The 26,113-nt window shown below is 49.7% G+C and overlaps 1 protein-coding gene across 3 annotated transcripts; it reads right to left on the bottom strand.

The window, feature by feature from the left end:
- Positions 1 to 1,157: 1,157 nt before the first annotated feature.
- On the bottom strand, positions 1,158 to 25,573 carry Rab15 (RAB15, member RAS oncogene family). Of its 3 annotated transcripts, none has more exons than XM_076921931.1 (7): positions 25,552 to 25,573; positions 7,511 to 7,571; positions 6,670 to 6,730; positions 6,153 to 6,230; positions 5,098 to 5,187; positions 3,880 to 3,945; positions 1,158 to 3,699 (listed from the first exon to the last, which is right to left on the bottom strand). In XM_076921931.1, exons 2-7 carry the CDS (start codon positions 7,555 to 7,557, stop codon positions 3,541 to 3,543), a joined length of 501 nt encoding a protein of 166 aa, XP_076778046.1. In that variant the 5' UTR covers positions 7,558 to 7,571; positions 25,552 to 25,573; the 3' UTR covers positions 1,158 to 3,540. The 3 variants fall into 3 exon arrangements, with proteins under 3 accessions (XP_076778046.1, XP_076778047.1, XP_076778045.1); XM_076921932.1 differs by lacking the exon at positions 25,552 to 25,573 and adding an exon at positions 25,357 to 25,426; XM_076921930.1 differs by lacking the exon at positions 25,552 to 25,573 and adding an exon at positions 24,681 to 24,990.
- Positions 25,574 to 26,113: the final 540 nt, after the last annotated feature.

The following is a 26,113-nucleotide window of genomic DNA, read 5'->3' as shown; positions in this document are numbered from 1 at the left end:
CAGGTTTCTCTGCTCTCCAGAGCTTCCTCCAGCACCCAAGACTTCCAAAGAGAAAGATGCCTTTTCTTTGCTAACCCTTTGCAAGCCCTTTTCAGGCAAGTTATACGTCTTGCATGGCTTTGTACTGCTTCAAGAAAACCTAGGGCCCTCATGGGTCTCCTGGAGGCTCACTTCTGACCGCTGAGTAAAACTGTTAAGGTATTCCTAAAATGGCTGTCTCCAGGTATACACACTGCCCCCACTTTCCAGAAGCTGGAAACTTCGGGTATGCACTAACAAAGCATGTTCCCTATGGTTTCTGGAACAGAATGAGTCTCCTTAGTCTCAGTAGGCAGAAAAGCTTAGGTGGGCAGTTCTCAGTTCTGACTGTAAAAGAGAATTGCTTATAGAGATTTTTCTAGATAGATATTCCAAAGCTTTACTATCTACACTCTAGGTTCTAGGAAGTCCAGGGCAGTGACTTTCATTTATAACTCCGCTATTTCCTTGGAACCCTTGGTTAAGTCCTTAAACCTCTCTCAGACTCTTGTTTCCTTATCGGTTGGACTCATAAAGATAACCACTCCCTCCCACATAGCAAGTGTTCAGAGTCCTGCAAGTGCTCTCTAAAGTGCAGTGGGGATTTAGGACTGCCACTGTCCTGCTTCGTGCCTTCTCTCATCCTCCTACCCACCTTGGCTGTCTCCAGCATCTCCATACCGCCAACACCTCACCTTCCTAGGTTCCAGTCTAACCTAGGCTCCCATGGGGTATCTCATGGGATGGGATATCTGGAATATGGAGAACATCTGTGCTTGCTCTATTACAGCAAATCAGAAACATTACCCAGTCCCTCCTAATGCCTCCAGGGAGGACTTCCTGATCTAGCCACAACAGATGGCCACCATTTTGGCTTTAAAGATCCCTACGATGCTCAGCCTCCTCCTGGTCCCACCCCTGCTCCTGTAAGCTCACAGGTGGGCAGTGGGCGGTTTGCTTTGGGCTCTTCTGCAGATGTCACTAGAGAAGACAGACAACGCTCACCAGGTCCACTGTCATTCCACTGTGGCTTTAGCCTTCTCAGACCTCTTCTGTCAGTGTCACTGTATCCCATGTCACACCATCAAGGTCCTGATAACACCTTCTCCCTCACAGAGACTCATGCAGGCTCGCACACCTATGGTTTGAAATATTCTTTATTTTGTAAACATTTGTTTTAAAATAGATGAACCCTGCTCACAATTCATATAATGGACCCAAGACACAGTACGCAAAGGTCACCCATCACAGGGAGATAGTGGGACTCAGGTGGTGTACCAGGGTGAGGTGATCTCAGGCAACAGGCACACAGGCCAGGAAAGCCTGCTGAACAGTCAAGGCCAATGACACAACCCAAGCCACCACCCAGACTGGCAGTTAGGGTGAGGCAAACTCAGGAAGAGAGCTAGCACAGGTGCTCCTCATATCCCAGCCTCCTTCTGTTGCTGTACTTGAGAGCTGTGACCATGGCACAGACTCCACAGAATCGTAGCCCCAGATTCCCTCCCAGAATCCTCAGGGTAGTAAAGATCATGTCCTTCTTTGAGGGGCTAGGACAAGAAGACAGTGACACTTGTGACAGGTTAGGGCCTGTGCCCTGTAGCTCTCCTCAGGTCCCTGCCTAAAGGCAGGTAGGCTCACTGTTGTGTCAGTCTACCTAGGACTTGGGAGAAGGTCCCCAAGGAAACCACCTCAGCCAGTCGTGGTCCAGTCTTCGAGCCAACACTCTGTTTCTCTTTAGTGAGCAATGGACTACTGTTCCTGTTCTCCTTTTCCCTCCACCAGAAATCCTGAGCTCTTCTCTCCTGCCACCAGCTTCCTGGTTTGCTAAGTCAGGGAGAAATTCCCAGTAATTTCACCCCCATCTCCCTTTTTAGAGAACTAAAGAGGTGTGGGGCTCTCTGTCATCATAGCGTGCCCTGGATTTGAAAGGACCTTGGTCAGTGAATGCTCAGGCAGTGCCCAGTTCTTCCTCTGCTTTGGCTCCAGCCCCAGCCTTGAAGTGCATCTTGGGACTATTCTCTTACCTGAGCTCCTCCCACCTTGGGAATGTAAGGATGAACCCTACTAGGGTTGGGTTTTTGTTTTTTTAGGGGCCTCCTTCAAGCTACTCTTGGACCACAGGGTTAAAGAAACTTCCTGAGCATAGAACTCTGGAGGAGGGTGTATCTTTCCCTCCCTTGGTAGCCACACAGCAATTGGCAAAGCTACAAGCAGACTTAGAATAAGGGAACAGGGGGAGGGAGTCCTGGAAGGCAGAACAGCACCAAGTATTTCCATCCATACACACCCTTCTCTTCCCATGTTTTAAGGCCTGTTGTCCAGACTCTGGGGGAAAACTTCAACTTCCAAAGGCTGGGTTCAGTGAAAGAGGAGTGACTGATGACATCACTTGTCACCTCTGCCGGGGAGTCTGGGTAAATGTTCTCACACAGGACGGACGCCCTGCGGTCACCACAGCACTCACTGTTCTGTGAAGCGCCCTCTGCTCTTGTTCTAACCCTGGTTCTAGGAGCCAGCCCTTCACATCTGCGCTTGCCTCTTTCTCGAGTTCATGGCTGACTGTACAGTATCTGACCCCAGGGCTTCCCTTGCCCTTTGGTGTCCTCAGGCCTGGATCCCCATATTTAAATTCATGCATCCAGGTGAAAAGGCTGTGTACTCACTGCATGGGAGGTAGAGAACAGAGGTGACTTAATCCCTGCCACCCCATCTTTTCGTTTTTCTTCTCTGCTGTGCCCGCCTCTGGACTCAGTTCCTCACAGAGGCACATAGGGAGGCAGACAAGGCCAAAACTCCAGCAGAAGGCAAAGGCAGAAGAAGCCAGTCCATGTTTGAGGACCACCTAGTGTTTCCTTCCTACCTCAGTGTTCTACCTTCCCAGACCACTGGGGAGGCAGCCCATGGCACAAGGAGGGGCATTGGGGAGGGGAGGAGGAAGAAGCACCCTTAGCCTTCAGCCCACCCTAGAGCAGGGTGAGCCGTCCTCCCTGGGGCAGAGCCTGGGTCCATTCCCTTAGGCAGAATCAGGAAGGAAAGAAGAAGAACTGCATCAGCAGTGCTCAGCAGGACACACAGGCAAGGGAGGAGAGAGTAAATGACAGGGATGCAAAAGACAAGGGCAGGAAGGGAGTGGAGAAAGAGAAGAAAGAAGAGAAAAAGCAAAGAGTCCACGAGATGCACTAAAGGAGTCTTTAAGTGGTCTTGACTCCAGCCTTGACCATTGTCCCAGGAGTCTGGGCTGGTGAGATGGCCAGCAGCACATTTTGGGGTCACAGCAGGCCTGCGGCTGGGAGACAGGTTGAAAGGTTACCTCTCCAGGATAGAGGGGCTAGGGGCAGAGGCTGCTCGGAGACCACAGCAGAGCTGCTCACAGGGCCAGGCAGGGAAGTAGCAGCTACTGGTTTTCAACAGGATCGTCAAATGAAAGGACAGTGGTGCTCAAAGCCCAGACTCCCTGCCTCCACAGGCATCCTGAGGGAAGGGGAGTTGGGGGGCGGGGCGCGATTCCACATAGGACCCTCAGCACCAGCAGGTCTTTGAAGAGTTTGCTGGGCCCTCAGGTTTGCCTTCGTCTTCCTCCAGTTCTGCCAGTGCGAGCTCATTGCTCGCACATGTTCGGAGACCATCCAGCTCTTTCCTGTGGGCCTGCAGCACCAGCTCCGTCAGACGCGTGAAGGACTGGGAAGCCAAGGAACACAAGTTAGGCCAGCATCTCCATCTCTGCTTCCAGTGACCCTGCAAGTGCCCAGGTGGGAGGGGCCTCCAGGTGGGAGGGGCCGCCCATTGTATCCTGGCTCCTGTCTGCGGCTGCTTCTCACCATCCCACCAGACACAGAGGGGAAGTCTCAGGGTTCTCACCTCTTTAATGTTAAGGTTGGTGCAGGCACTTGTTTCGTAAAAGTCCATGCCATACTCCTTAGCCAGCTGCAAGACAAGGGCATTTCTGAAAGACAGTCAGTGAGGGAGGGGAGGCTCATGCCAGCTGGTGTGTGCTCCTGCCAGTGCACGCCCCAGCCAGGCTGCATTGGGGTAATGATTGGAAGCCTCACTTCTCAGGAAACTGCCGGCTTTTTAGGACATAGGCTAGCCGAGAATGGGACAAGACGTCCCACCAATACACCCATTTCATCCAAGTCCACACCACACACCCACACATACACACACACATGCGCACACAGACACACACGCACCACTACGTTAGGACACAGACAGCAACATGAGGTGTATAAATGAGAAAACGGGGCTTTGAGTCTAACAGACCCAATCTAGGCGCCATGCTGCCTGCCACTCAAGATCTGTAAAGGCGGGGACAAGTTCCTACCAAATCTCTCCAAGGCCCAGCTTCATTCTCTGTTAAAGGAGAATGACAGTGTCTGCATGCAGGGTTGGAGGATGAGTGCACGGGGTCACACAGCTAAGAGCACTTGCCACGGTGCCACGTGCATAGTGTTCAATAAAACCTGTTTCTCTTGTCGGGTATGTCTCTATTTTCACATTTTAATAACCTTGTGTTACTTTTTTATGCCCCCCCCCAAATCAATTTTATATTAAGGAATAATGGAATGCTATTGACTGCAGAGGAAGAGGAAAACTCCTGAGGTGCTCAGGGTTAAGAGGATGCCTCAGAATATTAACCTCTCTGCTGTGTCGGAGTGTGGTCTCCCTGCGTGTGTGGGTATGCTTGAACCCTCTCTGCCCCTGGCTTGGCTCCCTGGGGACCCTTCATTCCCACACTTTCCAGGCATGTGGAGTCAGGGTGTGGAAGGGGTAGAGTGGGAGATGTTCCCCAAGTACAAAATGTCAGTTGTGCACAGATGCTGTTGAAAATGTCAGCAGCTCCTTCCTCATTGTCACAGAGGTGGTCTTCTGAGTGCCATCCTGTTTAGGGCGTCTTGGACCTTGCCTAAGAGCTCTTATCTTCTCCCCCATGTGGACCCCTGAGGATCGGAAAGCAAGCTCTCTCTCTCAAGAAAGTCAACTCCCTAAGGTTGTGTTGTGTGTGCACTCCTGGGTCCCTGCTCTCTGGACAGGCCCTGCAAGTACCACAAAAGCCCTGAAGGGTGGGACTCCACCTACCTGCTGCCCTTGCTCTCTCCCCACCTGCCGTTTCTGCTCTTCATCAGCCTTATTCCCTATGAGAATCTTCTGGACTCCTTCTGGAGCATACTAGGGACAAAATGGAGGTGGGCCTAAGTGAGTTCTCTTCTTCATTCCAGACCCCATACGTCTCCACCAGTCTCCACCAGTCTCCACCAGTCTCCACCACCACGTTCAAGAACCCTAGAGACAGAATAGGCTCCCAGAGTACAAGAATCCTATCTCCTTTATCTGAAGTTGGATTTCCCACAATTTCAATTACCACCAGCCAGCCTTGATCTAAAAATATTAAATGCAAAATTCCAGAAGTAAACAATTCATAAGTAACTTTTATGATAGCACATTGCGATCTTGCTATTATTGTTGTTAATTTTCTTTCTTTCTTTCTTTCTTTCTTTTTTTTTTTTTTTGCTGGTCTAATTTATATATTTTTGTCACAGGTATTCAAGACTAGGGAAAGCCAGCTTATAAAGGGCTTGGTACTGAGTGCCCAGCTTCCATTGTGAGTCTGGGAATGGAGTGTCATGGGGACCATTGACTGACCCCCAAAGGGTGTCACAGGCACATCTTAGGGTAGAAGACACCACAACAGAAGCCTCTCTGGGCTGGACGAATGATGTCTGAACTACATTGGGCTTCATTTGACCTTTACTTGACAGATGAGGGATCAGGGACCCAAGGAGTCGATGTGGCTTTGCCAAGGCTCCACCATGTGCACAGCAGGTCTAGAAGCACAGACTTGCAATTCCACCTGGCCCTGAAGTTTTGGGAAGGAAGCTGCCCATGAGGCAGTCCTGGGACTAATGCATCTCCAGGAAAAACATGGCCACAGAAGCCTTGCAGGGTATAACGCATACGAGTGTGGAAGTGTTGGCTTTTCCTGTCTGGCTTACGCAAAGGTCTCTATGTCAAGTTGGAAAGGGCAAGATTGTTTGTTTGACCGAACCTTAGAGCTTGTTTTTGTCCTGTGGCCCTTGTTTTGCTTTTTCCTAAGCACCCTTCCCCCATCCCATCAGTGAGGCGGTATCTCCTACCTCATCCACGTCACTGACCCACTTCATGATGTGCTGATAAGAGCGCTCACTGCTAATGTCGTAGACTAAAAATATTCCCTGAGAAAGAGAGGGAAAAAGAGAGAGACAAAGATGGGAGAGACATACACAGAAGAATGTACGGTCATGTACAGACTGGTGGTCCTTGTATGTCCGGCCCACTCCCCCCTTCTCCCTCCCTACAGTGATGATACCTCAGCGTCTAGACCTGCTTGCTTTTCCCTTAGATTCTCTTAGCTAGCAGGGCACTGCCTGATTTGACCAGGCTCTCTGGCATGAGGTAGAGGAAGCAGAACAAAGGTTGTGTGTGAGAGTGAAGAAGGTACAATAAGCGGGTCTGTGAATAGTTGAAGAACAAACGACTAGTGGGAAAGACTGAGGTTCCCGGCAGGCAATCTGAGGCTCCACATCAGTGTTCAGTGACACAGGCATCTCGGACTCCCAGTGCTGCAAGTGTGAGTAGCCGTCTCCCAAGTCTAACCCTGAAATGGTGGCTCACCTGGGCTCGCCGATAGTACTGCTTTGTGATAGTCTGGTATCTCTCCTGCCCTGCTGTGTCCCTGCAAGAAAAAGACAGTCCCTCAGAGAAGAGGCCATGGGGATAGAAGAGAAGACAGGAGCAGGAGCCAGGAGCCCCTGTACCTAGAAGGAAATGCTGCAGAATTTCAGGGTGAAAACTTAGTAGTGTTCTAACCTCTGGGAGTATCCAAACACACCCTAGTCTGCAGTGAGAGGCCTGGTCCTTGGCATCGCCACGAACAAGACCCCAAGGGCTCTTCTCAGGACTTACAACCTGACGGAGCTTTAGACAGTTCTCCAGAACTCAGTCACTTTGGCCATGATTGAGCAGATGGGAGGATCTGTTGTCACACACCCAGTGCCCAGGACAGGGAAGTAGCGCCATATAGTGGAAAGGACTTCTAAGACCTTTAGGCCAGAAAGATGCAGCAGCCCCTGGTGGCCAATAGTGGAAACTGTACCATGTAGTTAGTACTGAGGCAATCTCAATGAACAGTTCCAAGCTAAAGCAGAGAGTGGTGCTTTCAGCCTTCCTTTTAACCGAAGTGGTACAGCTCCAGAGTGAAGACTAATTCTGAGATAAGCGCACAACACTTTCCTACCAACTCCCCCCACTTCCTTCCCTTTGGTGAGCTCTTGCCACTCCCATAGTTTGTTGAGGTTAAGGTTCACAGAACAGAAGATGGGGGTTTCTGACCTCTCTCTTCATACAGGTATCCAGTTACCTCGGATGAAGGGTAGAGATTTTACAAGTGATGGATACTCAGGGGCAGCTCAGAGCTGTCCCTCCTTTACCTGCCTCCTCCTACGGCTCGACTCACCAGATCTGGATCCGCACTTTGACACCGTCTACTTCGATGGTCTTCATCTTAAAGTCAACACCTGGGGAAAGCAAGCAAGTCAGAAAGGGCTCCTTCAAAGAAGGCCGGGACACTCAAAAAGCAAAAGCACGGAAGGGATTGCGCTTGGGTCTAACGTGACAAAGGTGACCAGAAGCAAACACCTGCACTGACGTTTTAGCTCTAAACGGACCCTAAAGAGGCACTGAGACCTGTGGATGGGATGTCCACTTAACTTCCCAAGATCCCATTTTCTCGGCAATAAAAAGTGGTGGCGCACGTCTTTAATCCCAGCACTGGGGAGGCAGAGACAGGCAGATTTTTGAGTTTGAGGCCAGCCTGACCTACAGAGCGAGCTCCAGAATAACCAGAGCTAGAGAGAGAGAGAGAGACAGAGAGACAGAGAGAAAGAGACAGAGACACAGAGAGAGACAGAGACAGAGGGAAGTGGGAACATTACAAATTATGTTCGGGTTGCTAAGAAGACCCTGAGAGACACAGCGCCGGCCTGCACACTCCGATGCACGCAGTGTCTGGCATGCAGCAGGTGCACAAGACCATCAACTGATAGAGAATGCAGGAAGGCACAGGAAACCCAGAGTTTTCCGAAACCTCTGTCCCAGGCCCCAAAGAGCTAAACTGCCAGTCCCTCCAGATTGAAGGACCCAGAGCAGAAACATTTGAGAAATCTACAAGAAGAGAGGTGAGCATGTGCGTGCTGGCAGGGTCCGGAGAGATGCCTGGATCACCATGCCTTTCCCAGTCCCAACTGTGCCCAGGCACTATGCCCAGGGATTCAAGAGCTAGGTCTGATGGGGTAAACTGAAAGGTTCATGTATTGTCCACAAGCAAGTCACAGGGCATCATAACCCACAGTCTTCAGCGGGGAACATGGGAAAGGTACTGTGGACTATCCACGAGTAGCTGTACATCGGGCACAGACAGTCCCAAGGGAGCTAGTGTTCCCAACCCTGCCGCCACTCTCCCTCCACATCTGGGCTTTGCCAAGCAGGAAAGTATGTTCTCTTATCTCTCCTGAACCCAGGTTTCCACCAATATAGACATTAAAGTCAGCCTCGTCCCTCCCACCACCAGGAGCAATCATTGTTTAATTAGAAGGGAGAAGAAGCTTCAGAATGGAAGACCCAAACTAAATCAAGTCGGTCAGACATGAATCATTTGCTGCCTGCCCGAGCTGATTCATATCTATTCGGCTGTACTTTTCCAAATGGCATTCTTCCCTGTGTAAAGAGGATGGATGATGAAGAGGAAGAAGATGAAAGGAGAGGGACACCTGGCCCTGGTGGGAGGCAGCAGCCTACTTCCTCCCTCCTTGGACAAACAGTTACAGAAATTGGCTTCTCCTCAGAACCTGACATAGGAGGCAATCAAGAATCAAGAAGTTCTTGTTTCAAAGAATGATACCTTCAACCAAGAAGGAACAGGGACTTCCCCATATAATAAACTAACTCATGCTCATAGCCTGGTCAGGAGCATTCCTTCTCAAAGTATTCATTGGAGAAAAGGAATAAGTAGTTTTATTGTCTCTACTCCTGAACATCTGTGAAATTTTCCACTGTGCCCTGCACAGGTCTCAGTCTCAAGGTGGGCATGGCAGCAGAGACACATGGTCCCTCCCTTACAGGGGAGAGTAGGAAGGAAGTAAAGGCCCAGATGCAAATAACCTGCCTGAGGTGGGCACAGTGTGGATCAGAGTTTCAAACAAAGGCTTGCTTGATGCTGGAATGCATGCTCCCTCCTGTACCGCTTCTTGGGGGTCTGTAGTGGGGCGTGAGGGGAGAGTTATGTGTTAGCATGTAACTCCACATGGAAGTGGTTAATATTATCAACTCAACAGGAATGCAGAATCACAAGCTTTTTGGACCGTCCAAGAGGGAGTCTCTAGATTCTATCAACTGAGGTGAGAAGGTTCACCCTAAATGTGAGTGATGCCATTTCAAGATTTGGGGGGTCTAAGCTGAATAAAAGTGGGAAGGCGAGAAGGCAGGAGCATTCAGTTCCTCCTGCTTCCTGACTTCAGATGCAATGTGACAGCTCCCTCAAGCATCTACCATGGCCCTCAACCTGTGGGCCAAAACAAACTCCACCTTCCTTATGTCGATTCTGTCTGACATTTTGTCATAGGGACAAAGAAACGTAAACCAAAAGAGAAGTCTTTACTGTTTCCGTTTCCTGGTTTCCTGTGGGTCCTTGAGAAGGAAGGGCTGTGCTGAGAGGGGAGCTGTCAATCCTAAGGAGACCTTCATTGTGAGAGGAGGGGGGAGAGACGATGCTGTTAGAAGGGACAGAAGGGATAAGCAGATGTGGAATTCACAGAGTCGATGCTGGAGCCTCATTCCGGTTCAGTCCTCTCTCTCTCTTTGGACCTGCATGGACAGGAGTCAAGACTAGGCAATTCTGGGATCCCAGCAACCTCCACTCTTACAGGCTGTACTGCGACCTCGCCACTCCAAGTTTGTTTTAATATGTCTGAGAAATAAAGGCCTTCCCCTTAGCTTATTCATATGTATTAATGTATGAAGGAACGGTCTGTATCTTCTGAAGGCTTTCCCCCACCTTTTTCTTTAAATATAAAAGATGCGATAGCCCAAAGATCTCCAAAGATCTCCATGCACTCCTCTACCCTATGTCCACCGCCTCCCCTGAGCTTCCCATTCTACCCATCCTACCAATGGGACCCTGGCCGGCAGTACCATGTGCTGACCCAGGACCTTGCTCTATGCTGCATGACTGTTGGTTGATTTGTTTGTTTTTTCTATTGCAAGACAGAATCAAAACACTAGCTTGACAGAGTCCCCTGTAGACTCAAGCTTTCCTACCTCAGACTATTGGCTGCTCAGCAAACTAATTATTCAAATGTGTTCACCTGTCACATCCTCATGTCACTGTCCTTCAGCCCCTGTGTGCCCTCTCCTCAGGGTGACTTTCCACAGCACAGAAAGTCACCCTTTCTCACAGAAGAGTCCTCTCTCCTGGAATCTCAGTCTCTCAGCAGTCTTCCCTGCTGCTGATGCTAGCAGGAAGCTCCTCCTTCTTGCGCCTTATGTTCTCCATCTCCCTCCACCCCAGGGTTTGTTCACATCTTGCTTCTCCAAGGCAGAATTAAGATGCACACAGATTTGGATTCAGGAGGTGTGAACTGAAGCTGGAGGAGTTATATCTTGCTTCAGCATCTGTGGATTGCACCTCAGTCAGTGAGCTCTCAGGACATTAGTGTTCAAAGGGTATTCCCAGCCTGGCAGCATTCTTGGACTTAGAAAGGCGAGTGCCTGGATCCCACTTCAGCCTTGGAGACTCAGAACCCCAGCGGTGTGAGGCCAGCAGTCTGTTTCAGCAAGCTCCCGGGAGAGTCCCACACATCTTAAGTTTGCCAGCCACGTGGATCAAAAGCTTTGCACCTGAACTGTCAAGACAGGCAGGCAGTGTGGGCAGTCTCTTTCAGAGTGTACTTTGCAAAACCTTGGCTAAATTTAGAATTACCCAGGAAATTTTTCTTTCTTTTCTTTTTTATTTTATTTTAATGCAGCTACCTTAAAACCTAAATAATAAAAATTAAGGAAAAGAAAGAAAAAGAAATAAATATAGCTACCTTAACTTGCCTAAATCCACTAAGTCCTAATTTGAGTAAGACTCAGAAACTGTATTTTAACAGACAGTGTAGAGCAGTGGTTCTCAGCCTTCCTAAAGCTACGGCCCTACAATACAGCTCCTCATGCTGTGCTGACCTCCAACCATAAATTATTTTCATTGCTACCTCATACTGTAATTTTGCTGTCATGAATTATAATGTAAATATCTGTGTCTTCCGGTGGTCTTAGGCAACCCCTTTGAAAGGGGTTGAAATGAAACCCATTTGACCCCCAAAAGGGTCAAGGCCCACACGTTGAGAACCACTGGTGCAGAATTTGGCGGAAAGTTAGCTAGAGGAAGTCTGAGAACATAATGTAGGGGAGAGACATTGGTTAGCCCTGGAATCAGAAAGACCTGGGACTGAACTGGACACTTAACATATGACTACAGGCAAATCATAATTTCTTCCAGTTTCCATTTTCTCACCTGTAGAATGAGACCACCACTTGCCTCCTAAAGGTCTCTGTGTATAATGAAGTAGAAAGTGTACAACATCGAACCCCCTGCAGTTTCTATTCCTACCATGGTAGTTTAAATGAGAATGTTCCTCAGTGGCTCAGATGTCTGCTGAATGCTTGGTCCCCAGTTGGTGGCCCTGTTTGGGTAGCCTTAGGAAGTGTGACCTTGTTGAAGGAAATGTGTCATTTGGTGTAGGCTTTGAGGTTCCAAGGCCTGGCACTGTTGCTTCCTGCTTGGAGTTCAAGGTGTAAGAGAGAGCCCTTAGCTTCTGCTCCAGCCACTGTTTGTCTGTTTCTTACCTTAACTCTCATCCCTCTGGAAACAAAAGCTAAATAAACTCTTCCTTCTCTAAGTTGCATTCATTGGTGGTGGTGTTTTATCACAGCAATACAAAAGTTACTGATACGTCTACCTTCTGTTTACTGACTAAGGCACCTAAAAGCTCTGGGACTGTAAAACCCGAGGACTCAGTACAAAATGGATTTCACCATCAAGATCCTGACAACTCTGCTATTCTTGGTGGGTTAAGAACAGCCTGAGGGAGCTTTGCGATGGAAACTCTTGGGGCCCAGACTCATCAAATGTAACTCGTGCTGAACCTCCAGCTAATCTCCAGGCAGAACCACACCCAAGGTTCATAATAATACTTGCCTTTATTAAAAAAAAAAAAAAATGCCTCTTAGCTACAGAATCCCAGTGAAGCTCACGGGCGTGGAAACTGTTATTGTAAGGCATGTAGAAACCAATTTGTTCATGTGCCCATATCCTATAGCTGAGTCAGAACTGGAAAAACCAGTCTCTTAAAATCTACAGGGATGCTCTTGACTCAGCCAGTGGCTTCCAACCCTTTGAAGCCGAGGAGGCATCAGATGGGGTCTCTTCCAACCCAGGACCCAAAGCCCAGCAAGCTGCTGTATCCAACATGGTGCCTGCCGCAGCCAAGTCCTCCACTCAAGGAATTAGGTATGGGTGCAGTGTGCTCTTGACTGTATGTCATTGACGGGTTCAGAGGTGATTCCCGAGGCGGCCTAACTAACAAGGGCAAGGAGGGTTAGCTCACTAACTTGAGACCAACTCCCTCCAAGCCAGCAATAGTGGCACACACGTGTAGTCCCAGCTACTTAGGAAACTGAGGCAAGAAACTTGCTTGAGCCCAGGAGTTCAATGAAGTGAAAGGCTTATCCAGGTCCTGTCAGGAGGAACATGGGCAAAGGGATGCTAAAAAGGACCAGAGGCATTCGTTAATGAACATGCTGTTTGGAGCCATGAGCCATGGAACTGGAACCATGGTACTGGAATCAGATTAGACCAGGCTCCAAGTTCAGCTTCTGAGTATCTGCATAGCCACGACACCTGGCTTGGTGTCTTAGGACTTCCAAAGGAGCCTCAGCCTATCTATGACTGTCCACTGCTGCCTACAGGCTTCCCACATTGGTAGGCAGTACTCCAACCATGGGGTTTGGAAGAAGAGTTGAAAGCAATGTTCCCTATCTTTGCTGCCTCTTACTCTTGTCTTCAAGCCCTATCTAGAAACAAAGTACCTAAGGGCCAGAGAACATATTTCCGGTCTAAGGCTTCTTGTTGTTGACCGCTTTGCTTTGTTTTTTGAGTCTTGCCTCTGTGTAAACACAGCACTAGGGATAAAGCTCTTGCCCCAGAGAGCATAACAAAGGCCAGGTATGCACCTGTGACTTACGAACAGAGAGGCACGCTCTGTGCCAACATCAGGCACTGGGCATCTGTGAATGGCGATGCCCTCTCCATGTGGCTGTGGACTAGGGAACCTCTGACCTCTTCTCTTTCTGCTGGGTTCTGGCTGTGTGGCCTCTACCACTGGGGCATCAGTCTCCACAGTGCCAGCCAGGGACTGGCAGGACCGAGTGCAGTTCTAGTGCCAGCCTCAGTGACTGGAGAGATGGTCACGGCTCTTCTCCGGGCATTGACATCTGGGGTGACATGAGGACAGGGCCAGAGACAAGACCTGGTGCTTACTTGGTTCCAAAAATATCCTAAAGGCTTGCCAGCTCTCCTGTCTAGCAATGAAGGTGAAGGCTGTGGAAAGGAAGCAACAGGACTTGTCTGGGGCTCTTCCTGTCCACTGCTGAAGGTGACAAGGGCAACCCTCAGAAATGATGCAGGGACTACATTAAGAACACCATGGGGGCCCACTGGTGGTGGCGCAGGCCTTTTGTCCCAGGGAGGCAGAGGCGGGTGGATCTCTGTGATTTCAAGGCCAGTCTGGTCTACAGAGTGAGTTCCAGGACAGCCAGGGCTACACAAAGAAACTCTGTCTCAACAAAACAAAACAAAACAAAACCAACAACAAAAACAAACAAAACAATTCCAAAACAAAAATAAAACAACAGCAGAAAGAACACGATGGGTGGTCAGAATTCGCTTTCCACTCTGTGTTTACCACTAGTTACCCGTGTGGTCATGGGAGTGCTGGTTAATCTCTTTAGGCCTCCAATTCCTCACCTGTTCAGCGGGCAAAGACAATCCCAATGTCAGAAGACGCTTGTGAAGAGCATGAGAAAATGTATAAAACCCCTACCAAAATCCAGCATATGGCTTTATGAAATGTTAGCTGTAGACCGTACCAATCTCTTCTAGAGAAGGAGAGTGGAGTCTACCCTGGTTGGTCTGTTTTGTTTGTTTTTCAGTTTGACACAACCTAGAGTCACCTGGGCAGAGGGAACCTCAATTGAAGATTTGGCTTCTTTATAAACATGCCTATGATCATGTCTATAAAAAACTGTTGTGACTGGTGATTGATATAGCACCAATATATAGGAAGGTCCAGCCCACTGTGGGCAACACCATCCCTAGGCAAGTAAGCCTGGACTGTATAAGAAAGCTAACTGGGCATGCGCCAGTGAGCCAGTCAGTAAGCGACATTCTTCCATGATTTCTATTTCAGTTCCTGCTTGAGTTCTTGTCCTGAATTCCCCCAGTGATTGATTGTAACCAGGAAGTGTACGCCAAGCAAACCCTTTCCTCCCCAAATTGCTTTTGGTTAGAGTGTTTTATCACAGTAACAGAAGGCCAACCAGAACATAAACCAAGAGTCACAGCCTGGGCAATGGAAAGAACCTTAGGAAGTAGAGAGTGCTTCCTGCTGGGGAGGAGGGCGGAACAGAGCTCTAAGCAAAGCAAAAGGCAAAGTCTACCAACTGTGGAACCCAGAGGGTCTCCAGAGTACAACAAACCTAAGCTGTCTCTATGGGTATCAGCAGCTGCCTCCCTCCAGCCAGCACCTCATGGGTTAAGACCAGGTGCCAGCTTGCCAGTCCACCAACTTGAGTGCCACATGCTCGAGTGGAAACAGGGCTGTCTCTGGATGCCAAATGTTATCACCTCGATCAACCATAGCTCAAAGGACCAGCATCGTGACCTGAGCCTTTTCATTAGCAACGAGACGCCACATAAGGAACAATATAATACAGCTGAAACCCAAGGCAGACACCCAATCTCTGGGGCCATGCTGGCTCCAGTTACCAAGCCTCAGTCCCATGAATGCTCTCATTCTCCACCCTGGCACGAAACTGGCATATACTGGGCATGTGCAGTTTGTATGGGGTGTGGCTGGAGGGCACTTCTAAGCAGGTCACCCTGATCGACACTGAAACAGGCTTTAGGTAGAGGCAGACTCTGTGGGGAGGTGGCTGGCTGACTCCAAAACTCCTTCCCAGATGGGCAGTGGTGGTGCACACCTTTCATCTCAGCACTTAGGAAGGCAGAGGTAGGTGACCCTCTGAGTTGGAGGCCAGCCTGGTCTATAGGATGAGTTCCAGGACAGCCAGGGCTACATAGAGAAACCCTGTCTCAAAAGAACCAAAACAAAACAAAAATCCCAATCCTCTCACTTAGCAAATAACTCCTCAGGAGACTAGTAATGCCACCTCCATAAGTGAGGGGTGTGTCAGAGCAAGAGAGGATTCAAGACAAAGGCATACAGTCCTTCCAGGAAGAGGAAGAGAACCTTGTGTCCCACCTGTCACTTGCATCCTTCCACTTTCAGTCTGGTGACTCTTACCTCACTCTTCCCTGGACCACATGCTGACTGACTTTCTCCTCTATGGAATGACAGACTGTCCCTCACCCTGGCTTTGAGGAAAAGGTACACACAGACCTCAAGGCAAACACATTAGTCACCATCACACTTGTCTTGCTCTGGAAGTGTCAGGAAGCAGACATAAGAAGGTACCCTGGTCTAGACAGAATCCTGATCCTCTATCTTACTCCAGGGTGTGTTTTAACCTCCAGAATACTGGGCTCAAAGGCTCCGATTCCCATGTGTACCTACTGGAACGGCTGGAAATCTCACAAAGATACTCCAGTTGTTCTTCTTTGAAGTCAAACAAATGCACACACTGTGTGTCCTCTAACACACCCAATCATAATTATTCAAATTTTTATTACATATTTATTTTGTGTATCTGTGTATCTATACATACCTATGTGTGTCATGGCAAACATACATGACTGTATGTATGTATACGTGTGCCTGTGTGTGTGTGTATGTGTGTGTTTTGGAGGGCACCTTGAAGAAGTTATTTCTCTCCATCTACAATGTGTTCCCAGGGACTGAACTCAGCGGGCTTGGCAGCAGGCACCTTTACCCACTGAGCTGTCTCACCTGCCATTTTTGTTTTGTTTTGTTTTGTTTTTGTTTTTCGAGACAGGGTTTCTCTGTATAGCCTTGGCTGTCCTGGAACTCACTCTGTAGACCAGGCTGGCCTTGAACTCAGAAATCCGCCTTCCTTTGCCTCCCAAGTGCTGGGATTAAAGGCGTGCGCCACCACCGCCCGGCTTCACCTGCCATTTTTTTTCTTTTTAATTTTAAGTAAAAAATTAGAAATGGGTGGGAGACCATGATAATAATTGGAGGTGTTTCCTTCCCCTTGGAAGCTTAAAGGCTCAGTCTTTGGGAAGCTAAGAGTTTAGGAGCTATCATCAGATAATGGAGGGGGTCTCCCTGTCCAACAGTGACTCTCATGAGAGTACAAGGAATATGTGGTCCCAAGGCTTGAGTCCAAGAAACATCTTACTCCAGGCCTCCCTGGCTGTTCCTGTGGTCTAGCAAGGTCACTCCAGCAGCCTGGCTAAGCTGACGAGCACCGCTTCACCCCTGGAACCTTGGCTAATAAGCAACATGTGACTTTACTCTGAAATACCAACCCTTGTATGTCCCCAAGAACCCCACTCACATGCCCATCCAGGGAGTCACTGCCTCCTTCCCTGCTATGTCTGATTTCTTCTACAGAATGCATCTGAGCAAAAGAGCTAGCTGCTACTAGAAACAGTTTACCCCTTGCAGAAGTCTTCTTCCTCTCCTCTCACAGCCTTACATGTGCCTGACATACTTAGTTTCTCATTGTCTTATGAGTCCCCAAAACCTCATACAACCCATTGTCTGTCCTAGGGAACCGTGGAAGTCTTTTAGGGAAGGGCACACGTTCCTTTGTTCAAATAAACCACGTGCTCACAAATGCTTACCGTGTGTCTCGGACTAAGCAAGGCACCCTGAAACAAGCAGCAAACACAGCCTGTGCTCTGAGAGCACTCATTCTAGCAGGGCAGACAGACACTGAGGAAAGAAACCAATGCACCATTTCAGAGATGGTCAGGAAGCCAGAGCAGGATCAAGGGGGAAGGGACTAAAAGTGGGACGTTCAGAGAAGACCTCTCGAGGTAGGTGGTACCTGGGTTGAGGTCTCAGTGTAAAAGGCATACAACAGAGAGCGCGGAAGGATCAGGGCTCCAGACAGAGGAAGCAACAAGCATCTGCCAACAAGCATCTAGCTAGTAGAGACTAGCATTATCTTTCATGTGATATTAGCTCTTACAGAGTGAGAAAACATGCAAGACCCTTGCATCTTGTTGAGACCCGCACATGCATGCAGGCACATGTACACACACACACACACACACACACACACACACACACACACACACACACAAAACGAAGAGGCTCTGACCCTAACAAATCCATCTGTAGTGGAGAGAGCAGGGCCTCCACACACAGCCAGGAAGGGCTATGGTGTGTCCCTGCTGGTCCCAACAAGCTGAGAAATAGCCTTCACGTGCTTTCTGTCCAGCACCTTCCCTTGACCCTTGACTCGTGAGGAACTAACTTAGCTTTCAAGATCCTACTCAAATGTCACTTCCGTGACGCCTTATCAACCTGCCCAGGAGGAATTCCTCACTCTGAGTTCGAAGCATTAGAGCATGTCACCTTGGTTACATGGTAATATCCTGATTGTTTGGAAGCCTGTCTCCCAATGACCCTTTGAGCTCTGGGAAGGCAAAGCAGCACTGTGTTCATTTTATCTTCTCTTTGTCTGGCAGAAGAGCAGAGCATTAAATAATATTCAATGAAGTTGAATACATGCAAGAAAATGAATGAGAAAGCAGTGAATGAATGACTGAGTGAGTGAATGAATGAATGACTAGATGGATGGATGTACTATAAGCCAGGAGAAAAGAGCGATGAAGAGACAATTTTAATCAAGGGAGAGCAGTCAAGGATTAGTCCACATTTCAAAGCCGACTCCAGGCCCTCTCCCTAGATCATGGTGCCCCATCCCAGAGTTCTCAGTAAATCTGCATCAAACCAGTAATAAAAGGGTAGCATTCAGATCGTCCTACTGGTCCTCATCTGGTATCCTCAGACCTCCATGCCAGGCTCCCTCCAGGGAATGTGCAGAGGTAGCAGAACCCTCTGCTGGGCAGGAAAGGCATACATTCTCTGCCCTTTGGCTTGCAGGGTAGAGGTTCCTTTTGGCAGTCTTTGAAGGGATTTCTGGGATGAAGGGCCTGCCCAAAGCCAGTTTGGAAGAAGTGAAGGGAATAGTTTAAGTACAGGTCACCTGCATAAGAGATGGCAGTCACTAATTGTCCTGAATATTTTTTTGAAATTAGGGTGGATAATTAGCTCCTTCCTCCCCAGCAGAAGGAATTAAATGTGGAGGAAACCCTGGACCCTCTTTGTCTGAGCTCAGCAGTGAAGCAGAAGAACCAAGGAGAAGTCAGATGCCTGTTCAGACAAGCAGCAGTTTTACAAGGGAAAAGTCTCAAGTACTAGATTACAAGAGTAGCTGCTCTGAGAAGAGCTGGCAGTCAGGACAGAAGGGTAATGGCCAAATATTGACTTTCACGTTATAAACCTCATTTCCAAGTTGTCTGTGCAGTGGGAGGAGGAGGAGGAGGAAGGACCAGCACGTGCAGGGAGGCAGGAGAGAAATAGGGCGCTCAAAGAAGCCAGCAGATCTGTGAGTGAGGTGCAGGCGTGCAGATCAGCAAGACCTGCAGGTTTCAGCTGTTCTCTTCCAGGGATGGCATTCTTGGGGAAAGGGTGGGAGGCTGGATCTGTGCCTGTGTCAAAAGGGGGAAGGAACGAGCTGGAGAAATAGATAGCTGAGAGAGTGACACCTGGAAGGGACCACCTTCACCCTCCTGGGCTACCCAACTCTGCGGTACCTCCTTACTAACTAACCCTCTCCCTTCAAAGACACTGCCAGCACCAGAGCTGGGGGATGTGGAACAGAGGTAAAAAAACAACAACAACAAAACAAAAACAAAACAAAAAAGCCCCCAAAAAACCAAAAAACTAGTCCCACACCCGTGGCGTGCCAGACAGCTTCCTGGTTTCTCCCCATTCATTCAGCACTGGATTCCCAGCCCTAGCTTAATGCCTGACACACACTGGCCTCTCGTGTTGTTCAATAAACAGTGCCCAGATGGGGCCAGGGAGATAGCTTAGTTGGTAAAGCACATGCCACAAAAGCATGCGGACCTGATTCTCCAGCATCCAGGCAAAAGGCCAGGTGAGGCAGTGATCCCAGTGCTGACAGGGTTAGAGTCAGACAGCTCCCTGAGCTCCCTGGCTACCAAGCCTAGCTGAATCGGTGAGCCCCAGGCCCCAGTGAGAGTGTTGTGTCAAAAACCAAGGTAGGCAGCTCCAAGGAATGACATCCAATGGATGTACATATGATGGGTATTAGTTCGTACACCACACACACACACACACACACACACACACACACACAGCTTCCAAATGATGAGTCTTCAGGTGACTGGCAGGATGACATCATAGCATATCACTGACCATCTACTCATCTCCATAACATTCTCATGAGCTAAGAATAATGAGTGACAGCAGCTACAGTTTTATGGAGGACTCTCCCGAGTACGCTGGGTCTATTCACCTCTGTAATCTTCCTAGCAACCATTAAGAAAGGCTCTGTCGCTGTCTTTTATTTGGAACTAGAGAACTAAGCGCAGAGATCAAGTGGGTGTTTGAAAAATTCAGGGCTGGAATGTGCAGGTCACTGGCTGGACTCTTTCTGTTCTGCCCGGGGCTTTTTTATCTGCTTTTCCTTTCTACAAAGCCTGGAGGAACAGAGTAGGGGGAGATGGGTCTCAGGCTGCCCTAGATCCGCTAAAGTCTGACAAAGCATGAAGCCGAGAGCCTGAGCCCTAAGCCTCATTGTGTCTTTTTTTTTATTATTATTATTGGTTTTTCGAGACAGGGTTTCTCTGTGTAGTCCTGACTGTCCTGGAACTCACTCTGTAGACCAGGCTGGCCTCGAACTCAGAAATCCGCCTCTGCCTCCCAAGTGTTGGGATGGATTAAAGGCGTGCGCCACCACCGCCCGGCTCATTGTGTCTTGTATTGTATTCATATCCGGCTCCTTGCTCTAGAAATCTGTGGACCCTGGGGTCACGAACCCTAGGGTTACAGTACCCAAACATTTGCCCAGTGTCTGTAGGATCACTTAGGTCCAGGCTCAGCTAGAGAGAGCTCTCCTGGTTCTTCCTCCTCTCTGATATCTGCTCCCACCCCAAGTCACCACAAAGGCCTGCTTTAGGCAGTCAGATCCAGTTCCAGTTGAACTTCCTATAAGGCAGGTAGAGCTGCAGCAGGCGAACCAGTCCAACCAGAAAGAGGCCACAGCCCCTCCTCACTCTGAAGAGGAGCAGCCTGAGGGAGACTTTTCAAATGGAAGGCCCAGGGAACCAGGTGAGCCTACTTAGGGAGTAAGAAGGGTGGGGCATGAGCAGGCAGAAACCAACCCCTGGGAAACCCCCTCAAGCTAGCATTACACCCCAGTCTGGCCACCATAAAGAAGATGCCTGATCACAAATATCCACAGAAGTCCCCTGTCTGCCTGACCAGACAGCACTGGTCACATGATATTCTTTATTCTTTCAGAAGTGCGGACCTGATGGTTTGAGTCACTTCCCATGTCAAGATCGGAAACCAAATCACAAAGGAGACAGTGCAGGCAGCTGCTTGGTCCCTGGGGTATGGAAAGGAGCTGAGTAGGGTTCCTCCTCACGTGGATAGCAGCACACCCTGGAGGGGCCTTCAAGGTCTTCACCTCCTTCTCTGGTTAACATCTTCGGTACCTCACTTTTTGAAAAAGTGCCTTTCTCCTATTGCCAGGCTTAAAGCCATAGCCAGGCCCGTGAAGGCTTCTACTAACTGGGCCTTACGTTTACTATCTCACAGGTGGTGGGATGGTGCCTGGCCTGGCGCTACGACCCATAAAAACTCAGAGGCATATGACTAGGCCTCACCCTCAAATTACTTATAGTTTAGGAGACAGCACCAAACAGAGGAATGTTCTCTGTCCTAAAATCTTCCTTCTGCTGCAACCAGACTGCCCGGAGTCCCGTGGACTCCCACTCACTTCTCACCTCTGTTCTCTGTGCTCTCCTTATTCCATCTGCTCCCTTCCACTGCGGGAACCCACCCACAGGCAGCCCACACGGCAGCGCCCAGCTTTAGCCTTCCCTGTCTGCTGGAATCCACAGGGACCCCTCTCCCCTCCTAACCCCATTAGCGACATCACCTCCCATTGGCTGCCTCAGGCACATACAAGACTCAGAGACCTTTACTGGGAGCAGTGGTGCAGCTATAGTCAATCCCTTCTGTCTAAAAGGCGCTTTGCCAAGCACTTGCAGATAGTTATCTTGTTTTGGCACTAACTCTTTATTGCTCGTGTCTTGTTTCAACCAGATGAGAGACTTCTGTGGGCAGGAAAGGGTGCATTTATGTCCCTAGAATGCCTAGCATGGTCTTTCACGGGAATACTCCATTACATTAACAGATAAGATAGTCTTATCAGGAAACTGCAGGAACATTATTAAGGTTCGTTCTGTCTGCCCCACTCCCCCATCAGCCCTCAACTGGCAGGTCAGCTGCATGAAGAAGAGAGTGAGTGAGTGAGTACCTGTGGTACCAGTTTCAGGGTTGACAGGTGGCAAGGACATGAGGGCCTAAGTCTCCCTGGCTGGCTCTTTCTTGGAATGTTTGGGCTCTTACATAGAATAGACAGTCAATTATAAAAGAAGCAGCCAAAAGTGACTTCAGTATAAGCCAAGACTCTGAACTCTCACCTTGGCAGTAATTAGCAAATGGCCCCGTTTTCTCCATTCATAAGTAAAACAGAACAAATGAGGGAAGATGTCTAGACCAACATCTGACATGGCACTCCCAAGCATACCCATTTTCTTATGGATAAATTATGAATCTGACGTGGCAGCCCCCATTTCCCTGGCTTTTTGATTCATCTCCTGGCTGCCCCTTCCTTGGGAAACTTTCCAAATCACGGGAGAAAGCCTCTCTGGAACACCCAGCTTTTTCCCTTTCATTGTAGTTAATGTTGGAAAACATGGCCAAGATGGGGAAGACCTCAGGGCCTCCGTAAGCTTTAAATAAGAAAGCACTTAAAGAAACCCAGGGGGGCAGATCTGAAGGGCTGGAGTGAAGAACGACATGTTTCTTTGTCTTCCATGGACTTTGGAATCCTAAGGAGTCCGTGCACCATGTAAAACGGGGTGCCTGGCCACCTTCTGATGGCGGAGAGCAAACCTCAGGAGTAGGTTTTAGGCTGATATACCAAAGCTGCGATGGGGGTGCATAGAAGCAGACCATGCAACTCTTCACCACTGCCCATCACAGTGAGCTCCAGACAGTTTCCAGGGAAGTCCCTGCACTCCATCTAGCATTCTACTGGCTGGAAGAAGATGGCAGAGAGACAAGGAGGGCTAGCGGTTGGAGGTGTGGGGTGAGGGATGGTTCTCTTTCAAGGAATGTACAGCCTCTGCAGGGTCATTTGGTATTTCAGAAACAGATGTTCCTTCCCTCATTCTTTCTATGGAAGAGGGGGAGGGCCATATGTCTCTCGAGGGAGGCTGACTCCTCACACAGTAGACAGGAGTCCTGAGTGAGGTCTTCTGAAGTGATGGGAACCAGTAAAACCCTCAAAGGGAGAAGTCCGGGTCACTCCTAGGACTTGTACCCATGACTCCAGAGTGCAAACTACTGCTCTTCAGGCAAAATCCAGGCACATACCAAATCCCCACTCCTGTACCCCTTGACTCACTGCAGATAGCTCAACAGCTCCTGGCCTCAGAACCTTGTCAAGGATAATCAGGACAAGTTTCCATAGCAGTAAGTAACCTGTTGCCCTTTGTTCCCAAGCCTGCAAACTCTCTCATATCCCATATGGCTCCTCAGCCCCTCCCTGCTCACTCCCCTGACTTTCCCCAACACCTGTCTCATCTCCAAGGGCTCTAGAGAGGCAGGCAGCCCTCTCTCAGGCAAGGCTCAGTACCTGTTCCCTTCTAATCTCTCCATAATGGTTCTTATTCAAACAGTGGCTCAACCCTGGCTCCTGGATATCTTAGGAGCTGACCTTTGCGTTCCAGAGAAATATGAACAAGTTCTGTTCTCTGGCTCTAAGTGACTTGAGGAGAGCAAAGCACATGAGGAGACCCTACGAGCTCAGTGAGAGAGACCACCAGCACTCAGCCAGCACCACACACATAACAAATACTTTACAAGCTTTCATTCATTTAATCTGTATAACGCCTCAGGAAAGTTTCACTATTAGACCCATTCAACAGACGGAGACACTAAAGCTCAGAAGTTTATGTCATAGTCATGGCTGTGCCATCCCAAAGGCAGGTCTCCAGGTTTGCCTGGCAATGTCTGCCTCAACTACAAGCCTCTGCTTCTCCAGACTGCAACTGCTCTCACCTTCTCTCTTGGCAAGGAGTGTGTGTTGGGGGAGGAGTGTGAAAGGGAAAGAAGGAAGCCTGAAGAGGAAGCTCTCAAGGAGGGCTGGAGCCCGCCCTGAAGGTAGCAGGGCCTTCTAGGAGAAGAATCTTACTGAATGACCAGGCAGCCAGCAGGTTGTTTCTATCAGGAGCCATGAGAAGGGTACTCCAGAGCTAAGTCTGGTACCTGGAGTCAGATAGGGGTGGAATCCCCTCAAGTGACACTTCCTGGAAGAGAGGACCTTCCCTTGCCCACGAAGGAGAGACCACTGAGTCATTCTCAAAGTGACCCTCAATGGCCTTGCCAGGGTACCACCAGGCCTTTGTCCCTATCTAATGTAGGTCCTGCCTATTTGCTGACCCCCTGCTCGGCATGAAAATTTCCCATCTTCCCATTCTTCTTCAAACAGTTGCTGCCCACCCCCATCACCCTCCTTGCACTATGGTATCCCTGTCCTCCTCCAGGTGTCCCACCTTCACTACTGCCCTGGAAACTAGTTTTCTTTGATTAATGTCCTCTATCCACTCCTATCCTGGCTCCACATCGACCCACCTTAAAACTAAGGGTACCTCAGTGACTTATTAACTGGTCCTCACTTCGATCCCGTTCTCCTCCCTTCATCTGGAGCTGTGGGTATATCACTTCACTGGCTGTGAATCTCACTGCCCCAGCTCAGGGCACCCTGGCCTACACTCTGTTTTCTCGTCTTGGATGGGAAGGCTACCCTTCCGGAAGGCAGAACTCCCATCTCTAGACCCTGACTGTAGGCAGCATATACCCCTCACCTGTAGGAACTCAGGATCAGGGCCCCAATCTGGGGACCTCTCACTCCTAGGTGTGTATATATTCCCTACCCCTGGCCTCCCGCGCCACCGCCTCTACCTTGAGGGGCACGCGATCCCTTCCGGGCTGGGGATGAAGAAACAGGCACCGGGAGAGAATAGGGCGCCCCGGGCCACCGCCCCTTACCGATGGTAGAGATATGCGAGGAGTGGAACTCGTTGTCGGTGAAGCGGCATAGCAGGCAGGTCTTGCCCACCCCGGAGTCCCCGATCAGCAGTAGCCGAAATAGCACATCGTACTGTTTCGCCATGGCAGGGACTCAAGGGGGCCCGAGGGCTGCGGGCGGCTGCGGGCTCAGCCCCGCTCAGCCTCTGCCATCGCGGCCGGAGCCCGCCCCAGGACGCCGCGGTGGCGAGAAGGAAGCGGCCCGGCCCCCGCGCTGGCCTCGCCCGCTCGCTCGCTGGCTCGCTGGCGCGGGGAAGCGCGGCTGCGGCGGGAGCGCGGCGCGGGGAAGCTCGCGCTGGTAGGAGGTGGGAGGGGACAGCTGCGGCTGCCGCCCCTGCCGGGCCCTCCGCCCGTCCCCTGCGCCGCTGATGCAGCGGGAGCTGGGGGTGGGGTGGGGGGAGAGCAGCGGGGACCCCGCGGCCGTCCGGGGCGGGGACCCAGGTCTGGTCTCAGGCCCTGGGGTGCCCGGACCCAGGCAGGGCTGAAAAGGGACACGTCTGCATCTTTCCACCGACGACGTGAGAGGCGGAGTTGGAAGGAGAGCCCACCCAGCGCACATGCCCCAACCTTGACTTCCCAGTCCCGTTGCTTCTCCTCGAATCCCACCCCAAGCCTGATCTTAATCACTCCACCCTACCTGGGTTGCTCCTACAGCGGCCTGGCCCAGCTTATGAGTGGCAGGTCTCACCTAGGCTCAACCCTAGTTGGAAGGCCTTCATCAGGGTCTGGCTTGGAACACCCTTCCCTTTACTAACACTCCCGTGTGTTGCCGAATTAACTGTCAATGCCATTTGGCCTCCCCACAACAGTGAATTATGTCACACCCTCTCACCTCTTAAACCGGGAAAAACACCCGCTGACCCATTCATTGTTCGGTTCATCAGAGTAGACAGATAAATTATCACTAAAAAAGAAATCCAAGTGCAAAATTATTTGGAGGTGGTTCCTGTAAAGTTTTCATTGGGTCTAAATTGCTAGGGTGGGTTCCCGGATTACTAAATATTTCTGTACACAAATGGTACCCAAGAATGAATTGTTCTCTCTAGAGACCCAGTTTACTACTGCCAAATGTGTTAGCACCAGAGAGAAAAATCAATCCTCTCTGGGGTTCAGAAAATTGCATGCTCTTAAGAACTAGTATTAGGGGAGAGCAAGTCTAGTCTATTGGGTCTTTAAAAAGCAACGACTCTGTGTGTGTGTGTGTGTGTGTGTGTGTGTGTGTGTGTGTGTGTGTGTATGTGTGTGTTTGTGAGTGCGCGCACGCATTCAGGCTAAATATTTGATAGGAAATGGTTTTGTCAGGAGAAATGGATCAAGGAAAATGGTGAGCCTGTTTATTATCTTGAATTATAGTCAAGCAACGTGTCTAAATGCATATTAAAGAGGGGAAACCC

This window comes from Arvicanthis niloticus, chromosome 23, assembly GCF_011762505.2.
Source record: "Arvicanthis niloticus isolate mArvNil1 chromosome 23, mArvNil1.pat.X, whole genome shotgun sequence".
Lineage (NCBI taxonomy): Eukaryota > Metazoa > Chordata > Mammalia > Rodentia > Muridae > Arvicanthis > Arvicanthis niloticus.
The sequence above is the reverse complement of the archived record's forward strand: the minus strand, read 5'-3'. Positions and strand labels throughout refer to the sequence as shown.

What these genes read in the sequence shown, in the direction of transcription:
- Rab15 (XM_076921930.1), bottom strand. Translation starts at nt 24,804, where the DNA reads ATGGCGAAACAGTACGATGTGCTATTTCGGCTACTGCTGATCGGGGAC. An exon ending in AAAGTGCGGATCCAGATCTG is followed by an intron (nt 6,731 to 7,510) that starts GTGAGTCGAGCC and finishes TTTTTCTTGCAG; the next exon opens with GGACACAGCAGGGCAGGAGA. An exon ending in GGGTCAGTGACGTGGATGAG is followed by an intron (nt 5,188 to 6,152) that starts GTAGGAGATACC and finishes TTTTGTCCCTAG; the next exon opens with TATGCTCCAGAAGGAGTCCA.